General features: G+C 42.0%; 1 protein-coding gene across 2 annotated transcripts in view; it reads right to left on the bottom strand.

Annotated features, from left to right (window-relative positions):
- Positions 1–17,638, bottom strand: part of EXOC2 (exocyst complex component 2) — a 200,628-nt gene that overhangs the window by 4,584 nt on the left and 178,406 nt on the right. The window contains exon 28 of one of the 2 annotated variants that reach the window (XM_039524308.1): positions 12,081–13,866. The exons of the other annotated variant lie outside the window; for it this stretch is intronic. Within the exon in view, the coding sequence (XP_039380242.1) occupies positions 13,776–13,866 (91 nt within the window). The 3' untranslated portion in view covers positions 12,081–13,775. Of the gene's footprint in view, positions 1–12,080; positions 13,867–17,638 lie in introns of those variants that run through there. 2 annotated transcript variants of the gene reach the window in all.

The raw sequence follows: 17,638 nt of genomic DNA, 5'->3' as shown, positions 1-17,638 counted from the left end.
TCCACCAGTTGATGTACCCCTGGAAGACCTCTGCGTACCACAAGGGTACATGTACCCCTGGTTGAGAACCACTGCTCTACATGGTTCTCTACTTGCCCAAGCCGTGCAGTCCTGTCTACACTGCTATTTTTAGCCATGTAGTGTCTTCGCTACCTCTCAGCTGCTGGAGCATTTCCCAGCTGCAAGGCAAGACTTGGGCAGCGGGGAGAGGCTCCACCCAGCTCCCCACTGCTGGAGCCTTTCCCCACTGAAGCAGTGAAGAAGCAGCAGGGAAAGGCTCTGTCAGCTCCCCGATCCTGGGGTCCTTCCCCACCACAGCAGGCTTCCACTGCTGGAGCCTTCCCCCGCGGCACAGAGAGAGACTGGCAGTGGGGAAAAGCTCCAGCGGGGGATGCAGTGGAGATCCTGTCTCTGCTGCCTCCCCCCAGCCAGAGCCTTTCATTGACACCTGTAGCTACACGCTGCAGTGTGGATATAGCCTGTTTTTCACTGTGGCATATAGCTACACGTACCCTATGCACTGCCACCAGTGGTGTGTAGTGTAGATGTAGCCTAAGATTTATAAGCTCTCTCGGGGCAGTGATTGTCTTTTTGTTCTGTGTTTGTAAACACCTAGCGCAGCGGCGTCCTAGGCTGTGACTGGGGCTCCTAGACCCTGTTCTTCCCTGCTGCAACCCTCCTTCTACTCCTTTCATGCTTGCTCTCTCTCTTCAAGTGTAACGGGCATCATGCTACCGTAACCGTCTCCCCTTTTCTCTTAGAAGAAAGAAAATTTCTTTTCAGCTACACTCTCATCTACATCTTGCTGTGACTGGACAACAGCCTGTCCCACATCCTCTGTATTCAAAAGGACCACTCAGTTCCCAACTTCCTGCTCCCCCCCCCCCCACACACCCCGAGCAAAATAGACTGAGTTCTGTGACCTTCACTATGGTGGGCCATGAGCAGAAGTGTCAAGTTGTTTAAATATCGTTCTGTAACTGGGAGTGGAGAGAGAAACGTAGGGTTAGGTCCCATATAAGTAGCAGGATGCAGCCTCACAAACACAAAAGGTCAGTTTTGTTGAAATGTTCCTCAGACCCCTGATTGGTACATGGACATGGAGTCTACTATGGAGGGTGCTGGTGGTCTGACTTTACCCTTCCCGGCTACACTATGCACGTACATGAGTGATGCTATTATTAACGTGTCTAGGACAATGAAACGTGGTGAAGAGAGAGAAAACTGGAGATTCTATAACGGCATTTTGCAGAAATTATTTCAACTTTTCAGAAGTGATTTATTGCAACGTACAAGATAGGGCAGGGATAGACAGTCCTGACCAGTTGTGATGTTAATATATGGACTGGGGCCAGTTGTTGCTACTCTTCAAGCGTATGAGGAGATGTAGAAAGTTCTCATTTACAGCCCTGAAATATAAATCCACTAGATGAAGGTGGCGTATGATTGGGTTTGGCAGTATTCAATTTTTTATATAGAATCTTGGCAGATAATATCAATGTTTATTTTTAAGCATTTCCCCCCCTGATTTTTATCTATTTAAATTTTATGGGGCAAGTGGGCCAGACAATAATTATTTAATGACAATAGCCATTGGGATTCGAGAAGTTAATAACTATTAAAACACAAATTGTCAGCATCACACACCAAAATATACAAAGTATATATCATTAATTCAAACTCTAATGTTTTCAAGCAGCATTTTTTTTCTTTGCCTATATATAAATGTCAGTTATTATCAATGGAAATTTTTTTTATCAGACTGAGTACGGTGAAATCGTTTACCGACATTTACTGATAAAAATCTAATTTTCCAAGCCTACATATGACACACAATGCTCACTGCTCTAGGTGTTTTCTACAGGTGCAGAGCAAAGAGAAGGTTACTCACCTTGTGCAGTAACTGAGGTGCTTCAAGATGGTTGTCCCTGTGGGTGCTCCACTTGAGCTGATGGAGTGCCCCTGTGCTTGTAACCAGAGATTTGTAGTAGCAGTGCCTGGTTGGGTTGCTGTCACCATTTCATGCTGCTTCAGGCGGTTATATAGCACCCTGCGACACCCACTCCCCCCAGGGTTCCTTCTGTACCTCAAAGTATCTAGTGTGAAAACTCCAAAGTAGGGGGGTGGTAGGTGGAGCACCCAGCGGGACAACCATTTCAAAGAACCTCAGTTACTGCACGAGTAACCTTCTCTTTGTCTTCTTCTTCAACAAGTGTCCCTATGGGTGCTTCACTTTTAGGTGACTGTGGAACAGCACCCCTCAGTGGAAGGGAGGGGCTTCAGAGTTGCAGTCGTGGCGGATGATAAAACCATTAGTCCAAACAGAGCATCTGATGATGAATGCTCTATGGCAGATGTTCTCAAACTGTGGTCTGTGGAGCACAAGTAGTCCGCGAGCTCCATTTAGGTGGTCCGCGGATAGTTCCCTCTAAGGTGCACACAGGCCTGGCTCCACTAATTAGGTGCCTGGACTCTGGAGAAGACACACATGTAAGGTGAGGTGGTGGCATTGGGGGGGAATAAGGGGTAGATGGGAGGGGGCAATGGGGTGAGAAGAGGGAGTGGGGAGAATTTGGGGTGTGCAGGGCTGTGGCAGCCAGAGAAAGCGTCGACTTTCTCCAGCTCCAGGGCTGTGGCTGCTGAGGAGAGATGGCCCTCCTTCCCAGCCTCAGCTTGGGGGCTGCCACAGTGGGGGGAGAGGGCACATCCATCGCATTAGAAAGGTAAAACTATTGATATGAAAATATGAATTGTGTGCTTTTAATTGTAGAACAAAAAAAGTTAATTATTATTAAGATTTTTTTATATAGTGTTTTTATCTGAAGCACTTTACAATAGTTAGTTAATGGTACAAACAACATTTGGAAAGATCATTAAGTGGTCTGCCGAGACCCACACCAATTTTCAAGTGGTCCGTGGAAAAATAAAAGTTTGAGAACCACTGCTATGGCATAATGTTGTGTGAAGGTGTGGGCTGATGCCCAGGTTGCTGCTTTGCTAATGTCCATAGTTGGGACATTGTTAAGGAAGGCTATCAAAGCAGACAGAACTCTGGTGGGAATGTGTGTGGGTCCCCGGTGGGGTTTTTAGGCTACATCTACACTATGGACCTTACAATGGCACAGCTGTAATGCTGCAGCTGTTGTTGTTGATAACAAAAGTTAATGCACCCGGAGATCCATTTAGATAGCCTCTGTCTAGATATGGCATCTCCTTTTGATCATTCTGTGATGGAAAGGAATAATTGTGGTGACTTTCTGAAAGTCTCTGTTCTCTCGATGTAAAAGGCTAGTGCCCTTCGGATGTCTAGGGTATGGAGTGTTGGTTCTCATTTATTCCTATGGGGATTTGGGAAGAACAATGGGAGATGAATGGGCTGATTAAGATGGAATGAGGAGACAACCTTAGGTAAGAACTTGAGATGCAGTTTTAAGGTAACCTTATTTTTGAAGAATGTTATATGGGAGGGGGGCTACTGTGAAGGATCTCAGTTCCCTACCCATTGAGGGGACATGATGGTGATGAGGAAGGCCACCTTCATTGAAAGGTGGAGTAGAGAACATGTTGCTAGTGGTTCAGATGGGAGTCGGGTAAGGCCTTGTAACACCAGATTGACATCCCATGATGGAGTAGGGGTTCGTATTTTGGGGTAGATGTTACGAAGGCCCTTGAGAAAATGCTTGGTGATTGGGTGAGTGAAAATTGAGAACTCATCCATCTTGTGGTGGAACGTTGTGATAGCTGCGAGGTGTACTTTGACCGAACTCATGGAGAGGCCCGATTTCTTAAATTCCTATATAGTCCAGTACCTATAGTAAAGAACAGGAAACCACCACGATTTGTCTATTTTTGCACCATGTATTGAAGCGCCTCCATTTGTGCAGGTCTGAGTTGAGTAGTTGGTCTATGACTATTTAACAGAATGTCTCTTACTTACTTTGAACAGGTCATTTTGGCTTCTCAGAGCCATGGAGTAGCTATCCCTGGAGGTGAAGTCTTGCCAGATTGGGGTGGTGAACCTGGTCCGCATACTGGGAGAGGAGAGGAGGTAGGAGGAAGAGTGCATGATGAGAACATGGCCATCTTTAGGAGATAAGGAAACCACATTTGCCTGGGCCATGTGGGGGCTATTAAAATGACTCTAGAGTTGTCTGTCCTGATCTTGTGTATGACCCATGCTAGAGGAAAGGCCAGAGGGAAGGTGTCCCATTTGATGAGAAAAGCATTGCCCAGGGAACGGGGACCCAATCCCACTCTGGAGCAGAAATGTGGGCACTTGTCATTTTGAGTTGTCACAAAGAGGTCTATAGTTGGGGACTCGCACTGTTTGAATATATTCCATAGTACTCCAGTCTTGGGAAAATGTTCTGCTTAGTGCATCTGCAGTGGTACGCTGTCAATGGGTCCCAGTATAGCCACTGTGGTGGGAAAGGCATGGGTGGTGGCATCCAGGGATGTCTGTACCAGTTCTGAGTTTCAGGTCCCAGGTAATAGTCCCTTTGTAACAATGGATCTGCTCTGGCAGATGTATGGGGAGGTGAAGAATGATGGGAGGACTATATTTCTCCTTCATCCTCATCATCCTCATCACTTGAAAAGGGAGGAGCAAATCTAGATGGTTTGTATGGAGACTGCTGGAGTGAGGTCGATACCGAGGAGAGGAGAGTCCAGCATCGAGGAGACTAGGAAATTCTTGTGGCGAAGGAATGGCAGCGGTACCAAGAGCAATGGTATTGACGAAGGTGTTGGTGGTAGTACTGACATCTGGGGTGCAGTTGCTGGTGCCAGGGATAGGACTCTGTGCACTGTGGAGACAGAAGGTGGCACCATAGCCTAAAGTGATGTCGAGCTGCTTGGTGCCGAGTGCCTCATCAGCTCCAATGGTACTGAGCCAGAGGGTTTCGCTTTCCCATTGCTGCGCTTGTCCGAGCTAGCCTGCTTAGGGTCTTTGCTTGTGAAGTGCCCACAATACTGGATGGTCCCTCAGAGGTGGAAGGTCCCGGTGCAGTTGGTACCGATAGGGTCTGCTAAGTTGGAGAATGGTGTTTCTTGGTGGATTCCCGAGGAGGGGAAGTCTGAGCCCTCTTTTTAGTTGCCTTCTTGGTGGAGTCCTCTTTTGCCTGAGCCTGTGAAAGGGAGTCTCTGTCAGAGGCTGCCATGAGAGACTGGCATCCGGGATCAGATGCGAGGTGCAGAGACTCCTCCATCATAAGGAGTTTCAATTGCAGGTCTCTTGCCTTCCTGGCTCAGGCTTTCAGGTTATGCCAGTGTGAGCACTTCTGCAGGATGGATGTCTTGCCAAGGCAGCGGACACACTGTGAATGCTCATCAGAGACTGGGGTAGAGAGTCTGCACGTAAGGCAGTGTTTAAAACCCGGGGAGCCGGGCATGCCCCTCAGAGAAGAGTTTTCTCCCATGAGGGAGGCCAATATGCTAATCTAAAAGTTCACTAACAACTGAAACTTAATATCCTAATAGAGAAAAAAGGGATTTTTTTAAAGAGAAATAAACGATGAAGGAGAGGTAATTATAAACTAGCCAACAATGAACTATTCACTAAATAACTAGACTAGCTAGGTTAAAGTACAGAGGTGCTGTTAAGTGCTTCGACTCAAGCCAAAGGCAGTAGAGAAGGAACGGGGTGGGGGTGGGGGTTACACGGCACTATGTAGCCACCTGAAGCGGCGCGAGACAGGGACAGCACATGTGCGACCCAACCAGGCACTGCTACTACAGATCTCTGATTACAAGCAATCACCTAAACAGGAGCACCCACAGGGACACTCTTCAAAGAACTGATGGATTCAGGTTCCCACAGAAAGTTATGGGAAGATTTAGTGAGAAACTATGTATGAAGAGAAATTGCAGATTCTTCAGGCTTCCTGAGGAGGCAGTTTCTGGCAGGAAGTTCTCTTGGCACAGGTGCCTTTTTGCAGCAACACAGAGGAAAGACACCCAACCATCCATACGAGACCACCACATTTTTCTGAGCCCTCATTAGTTCTCCATATGTTTATTATACATTTATCTATTACAAATACCAAAACTGATGGATGGATGTCAAGGTTTTTCTACATAACCGGGCCTCCCAGACTTTCCACTTGAGAAAGGACACTACCAGTACTACTCTGATAGGTTGATTTCAATGAGAGTCCAGAAAACCCTACATTGCCAGGTCTAATACAGCGCCAGCAATGGAATCACATAAAGCTGCAAGACATCAGACAATCCGAAACTTTTCCAAATCATAATCTCAGAAAGTCTAATGTTGCCAAAAGACATGTCATTGAACCAGCTGCAAGAGATAGGAAGTTGAGTTTAACGTATCTGGTTTATTAGTAACATCCAAGACTTATTCTTAATACAAAGCACTTGCAGATTTCAGTCAATGGCCACACAGAAAAGAGAGTCTTTTCAAAGAGGCATTCTCCCTTTATTTTGCAAGCAGACAGATCTCCCATTAGTCTCAATGGATGTTGCACTATGAAGAGCGTGTCTTTATACACACAGGCATAGCTTATTATGTGAACGTGTGTCAACAAGCTGACACTTTAGTACAGCCACCCTTCAACTAACCTAGTACTTGGGCTACCTAGGTTCAAGTCAGTGCTCTGCCACCGACTTTTAAAATGACACTGGGCTAGTCCTTCCCCCCTCCGTGTCTTAACTCCAGGCCTGGACAATGAGGATAATAGTACGTTGCCTCACAGAGCTTCTGTGATGGAAAATACATTATAGATTGTCAGGTGCCCAGATACTACGCTAATCGGGGCCTAAATACCTAAAATCGAGAGCTAGGGCTGTGCTTTTGAAAATAATTCAGAGGTATTTTCATAGGATTTAAGGCCAAAAGGGTCCCCCAAGTCATCTAGTCAGACCTCCTGTACGGCACAGGGCACCAGCACCAGCCAGTGCCCGCACCCTGACCCCAGCTGTCACATCACAGTACACAATTTAGGTATGATACTGCCATTCTTTTATGATGATATTTCAAAAAATATATGCAGCACCTCCTTAACCTGTGGAATTTAATTGTCAAAAGGTATCATCAAGGACAACAGCTTAGTAAGAATCAAAAAAAGTATTCAGTGTTTATATAGGTAAGGAGAGTATCCAGTTAAATTAGATAGCATACCCCCCTTCCCCCACTTTTTTTTAAAGAAGGGATATAAGTCCTGGTGATTCAGGGTATAAGCAGTTGACCACAGTTTTTAGCACATAACCTATTAAAGCAGCAGGTATTTGCCAGTGTCAGAGACAGGATAGTAAATAGACCACCGGTCTGATCCATTACCTCTCTCTTTGTGCTGAAGAATTTAAGGTGTTCGCCTCAAAGACATTACTACTTTGCCAGCTTTCAGAATGCATGATAGATTTTCTTCTTACAACCGGCAGGATTTTATTGAGGTTTACTTCTATCTTTTGGCTGGTGGCATTTTATAAACTCAGATGATCATAGCTAACATGTCATTGTGCAATTTGGATGGAGGGATCACCTTCTGCCACTTTGAAAGTCTGACGTTCAAATGCTTGAACAGAAAAATTTAGAGATTGTCTCCCCAGGCATGCATGCTTTTGTGATTAGAAAAGTTGCATTCAAACATTTACCTTATAACGTTTCAGAGCTGTCCTGGCTTTACTAACTCATTCCCAAATCTCTCTGTGAACCTATCTACTTATTTAACTCACAACCCAAAAATGCTAAGAAGCACATTAGCATTTCAATTTTATAATTATCTACTGAATATCTAAAAGATTAGCTGAAAGGGGAAATCACCTCTTTGTCAATATAAAAAATGCAAGCCACTTCAATGAACAAAATTCATCAGAAAAATGTGAGTAATGAGCAGTGATGAGGATTTTCTCATCTTGCTAGTTTTGCATTATATGCGATCTGATTTGATAGTATATGCTGAAAATCTGCTTATGACCAAATTAAATAAAATAAAAATAAAAAAAATGAGGAAAGTGCTCTTTTTGCTGAAGCAGGATCTTCTACCACAGTGAGAATTTCAACATACTTTTGTTGAATTAACAGAAATGTTAACGCACAAACCCCCCATGGCACTGAAATTGAGACAGACCAGGACCTCCCAGTTGTTCCTAGATCATCCAAATATTTAGAAACAAGCAAGGAGGTTCCATTTAAGACCAAATTCAAATAATATCTCTCACCTTGTTGTTCTCTCAATCTGTTATTGACAATGAGTATTTACAGATGTTTCATCCAGAAAGATGCCAAACGGTCTAAAAGCCGATCATAAGTATATAGTATGCACCAAGATCTGCTACAGATAAAGCTGAATTCCACTTTCTATTCTGATCCTCCTCTTTCAAGTTTTTCAAAACCATCCAACTCAAAAGGAATTTGTTTGAGAATTTTCTATACAAGAAGAAAGTTGCAGCACAATTGATTACACTATTTTATGTAATGAGAACATGAGGAAAAGAAAACACATTTTGCCTATATATTCTGATCAGAAAAGGTTCACTTTGACAACCGACAAACAGCTGCACTTAGAAAAAAGTGTGCTTTACCCTGTTAATTTCATTAGTCCCAAAATAGCAAGATCTTTTGTTACTAATGGAAGGAGGCAGTTAGCTACTTCATTTAAGTTTCTCACAACTACACCTCTACCCCACTATAACGTGGTCGTGGGGAGCCAAAAATCCCTACCGCGTTATAGCTGAAACCCCATTATATTGGGGTAGGGGCGGCAGGGCTCCGGCGGTGATTTAAAGTGCTCTGGGCTCCAGCCGCTGCGGGGAGCCCCAGGCCCTTTAAATCACCGGTGGAGCCCCGCTGTCACAGCCCCGGGGTAGGGGTGGCAGGGCTCCAGTGGTGATTTAAAGGGCCTGGGGCTCCCCGGAGCAGCCGGAGCCCAGGCCCTTTAAATCGCTGGTGAGCCCTGCTGCTGCAGCCCCAGGGTAGCGGTGGCAGGGCTCTGGCGGTGATTTAAAGAGCTCCAGGCTCCAGCTGCTGCGGGGAGCCACATGCCCTTTAAATCACCGCTAGAGCAAAATGGTTCCACACTTATAGCAAATACAAAAGCTGCAGGGCCCACTCATTCCCTAGTGAGACCCCAGATTGGGGCAGACGTTAACTGTCTCTTTGGAAGTAAATTTTCTGCAGGCACCTGGGTTTTCATGTACAATTATCAATGGGACTAATCCAAACCCCACTGAAGTCAATGCGTTTTTCTATTGATTACAGTAGGCTTTAGGTGAGGCCCAATCTAACAGGAATTTTGATATATTTGTATGTTGTCTTTTCTAAAAGGAACTGAAGATCACATGTAACCATGGTAACAGCCAAATTCTTGTCTTGATGTTGCCTTTCTCACAAGGCCAGACTAATCTCTAGGACATGTCATTTTTGCATGATGTCACAAAATCACATTTAAGGAAAAAACACTTGAACCACTTAATTCAAAACCCCAGGGGTCAGTTCAGAAATAGTTTCTAAAATAAATTTTCTAATGCTTTAACCAGTCAAGTGTTAAATGTGTGCAGGCAGGGGACTTCCAGCAAGTTCCTGGCAAGTCACAGACCTCTGAGTCAGGAAATTTTCTGTGTTAATCCAGTTTGTCTTTTTCATTAATCCCCATTTCACCTAGTTTTGCATCACTCTGCACAATGCCCCTCCCTCCCTTGGTGTTTAGACTTTCCAAGTGTCTGCAGGCATGCATTCTGTTCCCCCAGACTTGTTGCTCACCTTAGCTATATTTTTTTCTAGGTTTTTGCCTTATAGATTAATCTGTGTTGTACTTTAGTCATTTTCTGTCACTTCTTTGATTTCCCGCCTCTCTCTCTCTCTGGTAATGGATGTACCCAGAAATAAATGGTTCAATAGTTGCATGGCAATAGGGTATGTGAATAAAAATATCACCTTTAGTACACTTCTCCTCAGGGATGCAGTAGGCTTGGCAATGGTTTGGTAAGTGGGTAAATTCAATCCCACAGTCATTCCCCCTCCCATTGTGCTACAGCACAGAGAGCCTCACAGAGCTACAAAATGTCCAGCCCCAGACCCCCCAGCACAAGCGTCTCACCTCCTTCTTGCTGTCAGATAGCGAATTTGTACTGGTTCTGGTATATTTAAGGCTTTTGATGCATGTGGGTGGGCAGAATTTGCTCGACATCCTTGAGCCACAAATCACGGCCCTGACACGTTTCACTTTAAGTACGAGTAGTTCCCTGCCTAGTCATAAAGTTAAGAGTGTGTGTAAACGCTTGCAGGATTTTGATCCATGTTTCCAATCTTCTAGGTTCGTCTGTATTATTTCTCTGCCTCAAGAGTGTTCAACAACTCTCTATCAGGTATTATTATCTGCAAATTTCATTGACGTACTCTAGACCTTCCACAGCCTATTAATTAAGATGTTTTAAAACTCAGGTTTGTTTGCCAGGATTTGTTCTTCAGTCTCACACATTGCTTGTTTCTTTTGATGACACTATCCTCTGTATGTTTATAGATTGTCTCCCTATTTGTTTCATTATTTTACTAAGGCCTGACGTTCAATTTAACTGAGTCACTCCTCCCTGATTATGTTTTTTTTCTTTTTAACTTCGGTACCCCATTTGCTTTCTTCCAATCTTTAGGTACCTCCCCAATCAACAGTGACTTTTCAAAAAAGTAATTCTCAGTAGTTCAGTAAATTAGGGCTCATCTACCCAGTGCACTCGTTCGCACTAGAGTGGCGTAAATTCTAGCGGGCACTAGTTTGGGGCACACTAGCTGGTATGATGTGTGGACCCTGCTGGCACACAATAAAAACTCCCTAGTGTGCATTAACATAGTACTGTTTGAAACAGGACTGCATTAATACGCACTAGGGATTTTTCATTGTGCACCAGCAGGGTCCACAAGGACCAGGTAATGCAAAACACCCTAACATGTGCTGGAATTTACACCCCTCTCGCATGGACAACCCCTTTGTGAGCTAATTCCTTAACACCTTAAGATGCATAACAGCTGGACGCACTGAGATGTGTATTTGAATTTTTCAAGGTGTCCTGCACCTGTTATTTTTAATGAAGATCTACTTGTACATGCTTCTTGTCACTTCCTCATTTCCCAAGTTTATTTTTTCTTTTAAATGGTAGATGAAAAGACCCCCAACAATCCCAGCCCATTCTTTTAGAGCCCTCATTAATTTTTCTTAGGCATCTAGATGCTGATTCAGAAGGGATGTATATATGCACATAGATAACTTTAAGAACGTGAGCAGTCCCAATGACACTTGAAGTCAGGCATGTTCTTAAGTACCTTGCTGATTTTTTGGCCTTATAGAGGCCTCTCAGGGTAATATCTAGGTCCATTTACTAATTGGCTGAATTTTTCTCTAGTATTGCCATTAACCCATACATCCTTATAAATACTCTTAACACTTTTTGCTATCATGAAGGGTGTGTGCGCGCGCATCTGCATATGTGCTCTCTTCAAGTCTTATCTGACTATATATTCGGGTGTGGTCCCCACAATGCTTTTCCATTTCCAGTAAAGTTTTTTTTTGTACTCACTATATCTGTGAACAGGTCCTTCTGAAGCCACATTGACCACTTCTTGTTCCTCATAATCTTCTTTTTCAGAGGAACTGTAGTCTGTTGTACCTTAATTATGGTATTGTAGCATTCCTAACCCCTCTTCCACACAAGTGGATTTTAATAATTTCTTCCATTGCACCTTGTTCATTAGGTTTCTTCATTTTCCCCAAATCTGCTTTCTTGAAATCTAATACTCTTGTACTACACTGGTTCATGACCCCTTTCCTCACCATGTTTAATTCAAGTAGCATGCAATCCCTTTCCCATTATTCTTAGCCTCTCTGTCAGTAACATTCAGCATTCTTGTAGAAAGACCCAACTAAAAGTAAATGGCTTGGCTTAGGTTTTGAAGAGAACAACCAATCTCTTGTTACATAAAGTGACCAATATAATGACACTCTGAGGGATGTTTCTTACTTGAGCATAAAAGCTTCATAAATGTTGCAACCCAGCTGATGCAAATATAAAACCTCAGATATTATGTAAAGAAGGTCAAATTCTTCGAAAATAATGAATTCACAAAAAGTTAATGGTCATCTTGCTTAAACACCACTTTATTATTCTGAAGTTAGTGCCTTTACAGGTCTAACAAACTGTACAATCATACCAGAAACTGTGACTATAAATGTACATACTCAGCTTAGGTTAGATAACATATTTAGGAAAGCAACAGTGGTCCAGGTAACTGTTTAATACTCCCTCAATAAGCATATGCACTTAAAAAGTTTCAGATTTTCATTAAAATGCTCTTAATGCTTATTTAGCCATATATATAGGCATCAAATTGTTTCTTACAATATTTCATAGTTTATTATTGAAGCTCTATATTTTATTATTAAAGCATTTAACCGTATTGGCAAGATAAAGAATTTCTGGTGATTCATTAAAAATGTTTTGTGAATTCAAATGACGGCTTCTGTAAATCAGGCCAAAATAACTTTAAATACATAAACAGCAGATAATTATTGGCCATTATTTGTTTAGTAGATCAGCAAAAAAAACAACCGCCCCCCAAACTAACAGCCTATACTAACTAATATTTGTTTTAGTTTATGGGATCTTTATTTCCTGTACTTTACATTAAGTCACAGCATGTGAGTCCTTAGGGTCAGTAGAGAAGCAACAATACATACACAGCTTCTAGGATTACACACCTATGGCAGTAACAGCAGAATTTGTCTTTGGTCTGCTTAATCTCCACCCACTCACAACAGGAATTCAGTATTTCCTGATGAGAATGTTACAACCAGGGAGGGATGGCAGACAGAGGGAGTAAGTCTAAAAGAAGAAAAGGCAGGAGAGGAAGTGGGAAGGAAGCAGCAAAATCCAGTGGCCTACACTACACTATTGGTAGCTTATTTTTGACTATCTGAGAAGTTGTTTGCTCTTCTGGACCTTAACCAATAAAGAAAATTTGATTTAGTGAAGATTTAGATTATTTAAAATACTGCGGTGCTTGCATTTACAATGCAGAGTAGTCACTAACTGTTAAGCGGCCACTGAAAAGGTAACCATACTGCTATATTTTGGCTATATATTTAACCTTCACTTTCTGACTGAACTGGAATAGACAACACAGTATTGCCCTGCCCAGGAGATCAGCTGAATTTAAAAAACCACCAAGAAGTCAGAATTGTGAGCACTTGAAGACAATGGCAGAGAAATTACCTAAAGTGCTAAATTTTTTAAACATGCAGCTCCTTCTCCAGCATACTATATTTGAATGTGTATTAGAGCCATCTGCAGGTTGTAACATTTGTAGTATGCATCTGGATAGTTTATACAACATGCCAATATACAAATCCTTTCTCATCAGCATTCCTGTGTGTCCAGGGAGTTTCAAACTGATACACAGAGATATTCAGAAATGTCTAACATGCCCCATTTTCAAAATATATTTCTAACAAATGAAATATACTTTGCAGCACACAAATGAAGATTTCTCTATAAACATACAGCTGTGAAGAGGATATTAGAGCAAAGTCCATCTAACTGCCTTGATACGATGAAAAACAATAGATAATCTTTTTTACGGTGGCATTTCTAATAATCTGTCTTATTTTGAAGGCTACACCACATGAATCACACCATTGCTTGCCAGTAAATTGAAACACCACTCCAATGAGTAAGTACTCTGCTAAGTGTTCAAAGGAAATGAAAACAGTCTGGAGTAATGGGAGTATGTTTATCTGTGTTCTTTTGTGGGATTGCTTGTATTTTGCTGTTGTCTATGTTTTCATCATTGCCGAAGAAGCTTGAAAGCAGGTGAGCTGCAGGTGCATACTACTTTTAAATTTGTTTAGTAGCTCTTCTAATAACCTGTAAAAAAGAAAGCATTGTATAACTTTGGCGGTTTGGAGTTTACAGATTTGGGGTGTTGCAAGTTAGGTTTATCCATTTATTTAGAAGGTAATTAATGTGGCATATATCCCAAGCTCTCTGACCTTGGACACATTAAGGAAGTAATATTTTTGTATACATTAAATAGTTAAGTTTCTCCAATATAGCATACCAGGAACAAATATGCACTACTACAAAAGCAGGTACTGTAGATGTACACCTATTTTTAATCTTTTTTTTAAACTACTTATTGTGGGTAATGCAAGGAAAATCTTATTCTTTTGTGTTCAAGCTCCTCTAGTACTTTCTTACCCTCCCACAGTATCATGTCAGACAACTGAGTGCTCTGAAGTAGTTTTACATCCTTTGGTAACAGATCCTGTATAAACCACTGTTAGAGACCAGATACTTAAACACAGAGACTTCTGATTCATTTTAGTATGAAAATTCTTATAATTTTTCACAATACAGCAGGAAAATGACAAATTCCACTGCAGTGACACTAACAGACACATACTGGAAGCAGCAGCTTTCAGGGAATCAGTAGCGGAGCATCGGGAATATTAGGATCAGCTTGTGTTAACTTGCCACTTTTTCTTATAGTCCCACAAGCTTGTTCTTTTAGAACGTATCACAAGGAGCCTGTTTTTATGTGGCTGAATAGGATAATAAAGGAAAACCCTACTTAAAGCTTTAGCAGTTATTTCTGTGTTCTCAAATACATGGTCAACTTAAATCAGATCAAATGCTGGCACTGGTTTACAAATACATATATAGCTGATGTTTAGATGTACAACAAGCACATGTTATATTTAACCTGCTGCATAATGGGACAGTAAAAATTATGTGCTCATGGAAGAACATAGCCTCAGAGGTTGTATGCTTTTGCCTTCATATAAATGCTATCTTCAAAAATAATTTTTCATTGGAAAGGTGACCTGCAAAAGAAAAAGTAGGCTTGTTTCTCCCAGTCTCCCCCCTTTTTCCCCCTCCTTATGGTCTAGGTCTAGTTAGACTGTGAACTCTTTTGGACAGAAAATGTTTCTTTCTCTGTGTCTGTATAGTGCCTATCACCCTGAAAACAAACAAACAAACAAAATAATTTCAGGTTTCAGAGAAGCAGCACATAATAATGTGGTCTGAACTTTTTTTTTTTTTTTTTTTTTTTTAAACCCTGGTTTGCTACTTAGGAAGACTCTATGATGCCTGGAGAACTAGTGAAATGGCAAGATCAAAAAAGTCAAGAGATTGAAAGCTGAGCAAATGCAAAGTAATGAGATTTTCCATCGGGCTATTTAAAATGCTTTATTGTTTATGTTAGCACCTATTGATCTCAAGGTAATTATTTGTGTCACAGGCATGGCTAGAGGCCTCAGATGAGACTAGGGATCTCACTGCACTAGGCACCGTACATACATGTAATAAGAGACAGTTCCTGCATCAAAGAATTTACAGTCTAACATTAGAGAAAGGATGGGAGAAAGGAAGTACCATCACCCCCATTTTACAGATACGGAACTGAGACACAGAGAGGTTAAGTGCCTTGTCCCAAGTCACACAGGAAGTCTGTGGTAGAGCTGGGAATCGAAACCAGATCTCCTGAACAATAGTCGAGTGCCTTAACCACAGACCATCTTTCCTCTTCAGCTACAATGCATATGGAGTATTTGTGACAGGGTGTCTTTGTTAAAGATTCAGTGCTCCCATAGTTTTAACTAGATCACACTGAACATCTCAGCGTGACAAGAAATTCCTCCAGCAAAACCAGGGAAAATCAGAATTCCTATTTCTTAGGTAAAATTACGCATTTTTGGGGGAGGGGGAACCCCCCAAACTTGGAGGTCTACATCAAAAGCCGCAAGAAAGGGCAGCCCACACAATTTTCTAAAATCCATTGCAGGTTTCCTTTAAGCAGCTGCCAATCATTTCCTTCCAAAACCAAATAATACGTTGTGTGCTGTAAAATTAACAGGTGCGTGTCTATCCTAGGGTCAACGAGTGAAAGCACAAATTAATACCCACTTCCCCAATAGCACCTCTGGGAAAGGCTACTGAGGACATCCATCATTCACACGCAGGCTATATTTCAATATTACATGGAGTGTGTTATTGGTAACACCAGCAGCTCTAAATTATTCCATAAAAAAATACATTTAACATAATTATTTCTAATTGTGTCATCAATGGTGTGGGGAGTTTACAGATGTAGCGGTAACATACCTGGGAAATAATGTAAGATATAGAACACATCCTTAGCTCTCTGGTCCTCAGAGCTGCCCTCTGGGTGGAGGCAGAGCTGTAAAAACTGTACAGTGCTTTGTTTGTGAACCGCCCTCTGTAGTTCAGTGCACAGTGGTTGAAAACATACCAAGCCCTATGGGTTTGTCTGAAAGTTTAATTTCGATGAACTCCAATTGCAAAGGGGAATGTTCCTTAACCCCAAAGAGGCTCCTTTTTTATCTTCAGACCCTCCTGGAGAGCTCTAAAAGGTGAGGAGAGGTCTTGAGGCTTGTGGATGACAGGAGCAAGGAGTAATTGTTGGCTAAATGGATGGAGGCCCGAGGCAGGGTTCACAAATTTTGTAGCTGTGCAAGCATCTTTTGCTTGTGTCTACAGAATATTGAACTAAGGTGATGTCTGAATGGATTCTGTGCAAATGTTTCACACCTCTTTGGTTTCAGTTTCATAGAACACAAACCAATACCAGGTTTGTTTTTCTGAGATGTGTGTGCGTGTGTTTGTGTGTGTAAATACATTCGTTATGGGCGCAACATTGTAAAGTGCTGAGCACTCTGGCCCCAACCCAGCAAAGCACTAATAACATACTTCACTTTAAATGTGTGAGTAGGCCCATTTATCACATGGCATTACTAGCATGCTTTAGTCTAAGTGCATACTTAAATTCTTTGCTAGACTGGGGTCACAGTGGCCATCATCTTCAGATCTGAATCCTTCTGGGCCAGTATCAAGGGCCCTTGTATAATACAATTAGATGATGGTATAAGTGGCTATTTTTAAAGAAGTTATTAGTTTTTAATTGTATTCCAGAATCTAAGCTCTCATTTAGGAAAAAAATTAAGTTTCTAGCCCTTACAGTTGTGAAAAAACAGTGGAAATGAACACAGCAACATTTGCTTGAATTTGCTGACCGCCTGAAACAATAGGTCTGGAAACATGAATCTGTCCATTCACCGCAACGGATGTTAACTTTGAAAGTTAATTATGACAATTTAAATGTCGGGACTATTTCTGATTTTAGTCTAGTCTAAACATCAAGCTAACGTGCTTATCCACCACTGTATAGATACTGGTTTAGATGTAGCATGGCAGAATGCCTTTGTCAAGGGCTGCTGGGATGGGGAAAGAGGAATTAAATTTCCTCTTCTTCTGAATTTAAAGGAGCCCTACATTCCCCTCTTATTTAAAGCCTTTGGATTACAAAACCAAACAAAACTGTCTTCCAAGTTCCCGAAAACACCAATTGTCAAAGCTTCAGTTTTCCTCCCTGGCTATTTCTCCAATGCAGTTATTGGTATTCAACAGAATAAGACAATACAGCACACTGAAACTTGAAAATTAGCGTGAAAAGCTATAATTGACTGTAACTCAAAAATGATACTTTATTGATTACACTGGACTAGGGAACATAAAGCCAAAGTTTCTGCTGTAAAATTTAGGTCTAACATCCCACACTGAATCAGGGCTTTGTCCTGAATCAGGGCTGCCATTCTGTGACTCACAAAAGTCAAAT

The sequence above is a fragment of the Mauremys reevesii genome, linkage group 2 (genome assembly GCF_016161935.1).
Source record: "Mauremys reevesii isolate NIE-2019 linkage group 2, ASM1616193v1, whole genome shotgun sequence".
In the NCBI taxonomy this organism is placed as follows: Eukaryota; Metazoa; Chordata; order Testudines; family Geoemydidae; genus Mauremys; species Mauremys reevesii.
The sequence above is the reverse complement of the archived record's forward strand: the minus strand, read 5'-3'. Positions and strand labels throughout refer to the sequence as shown.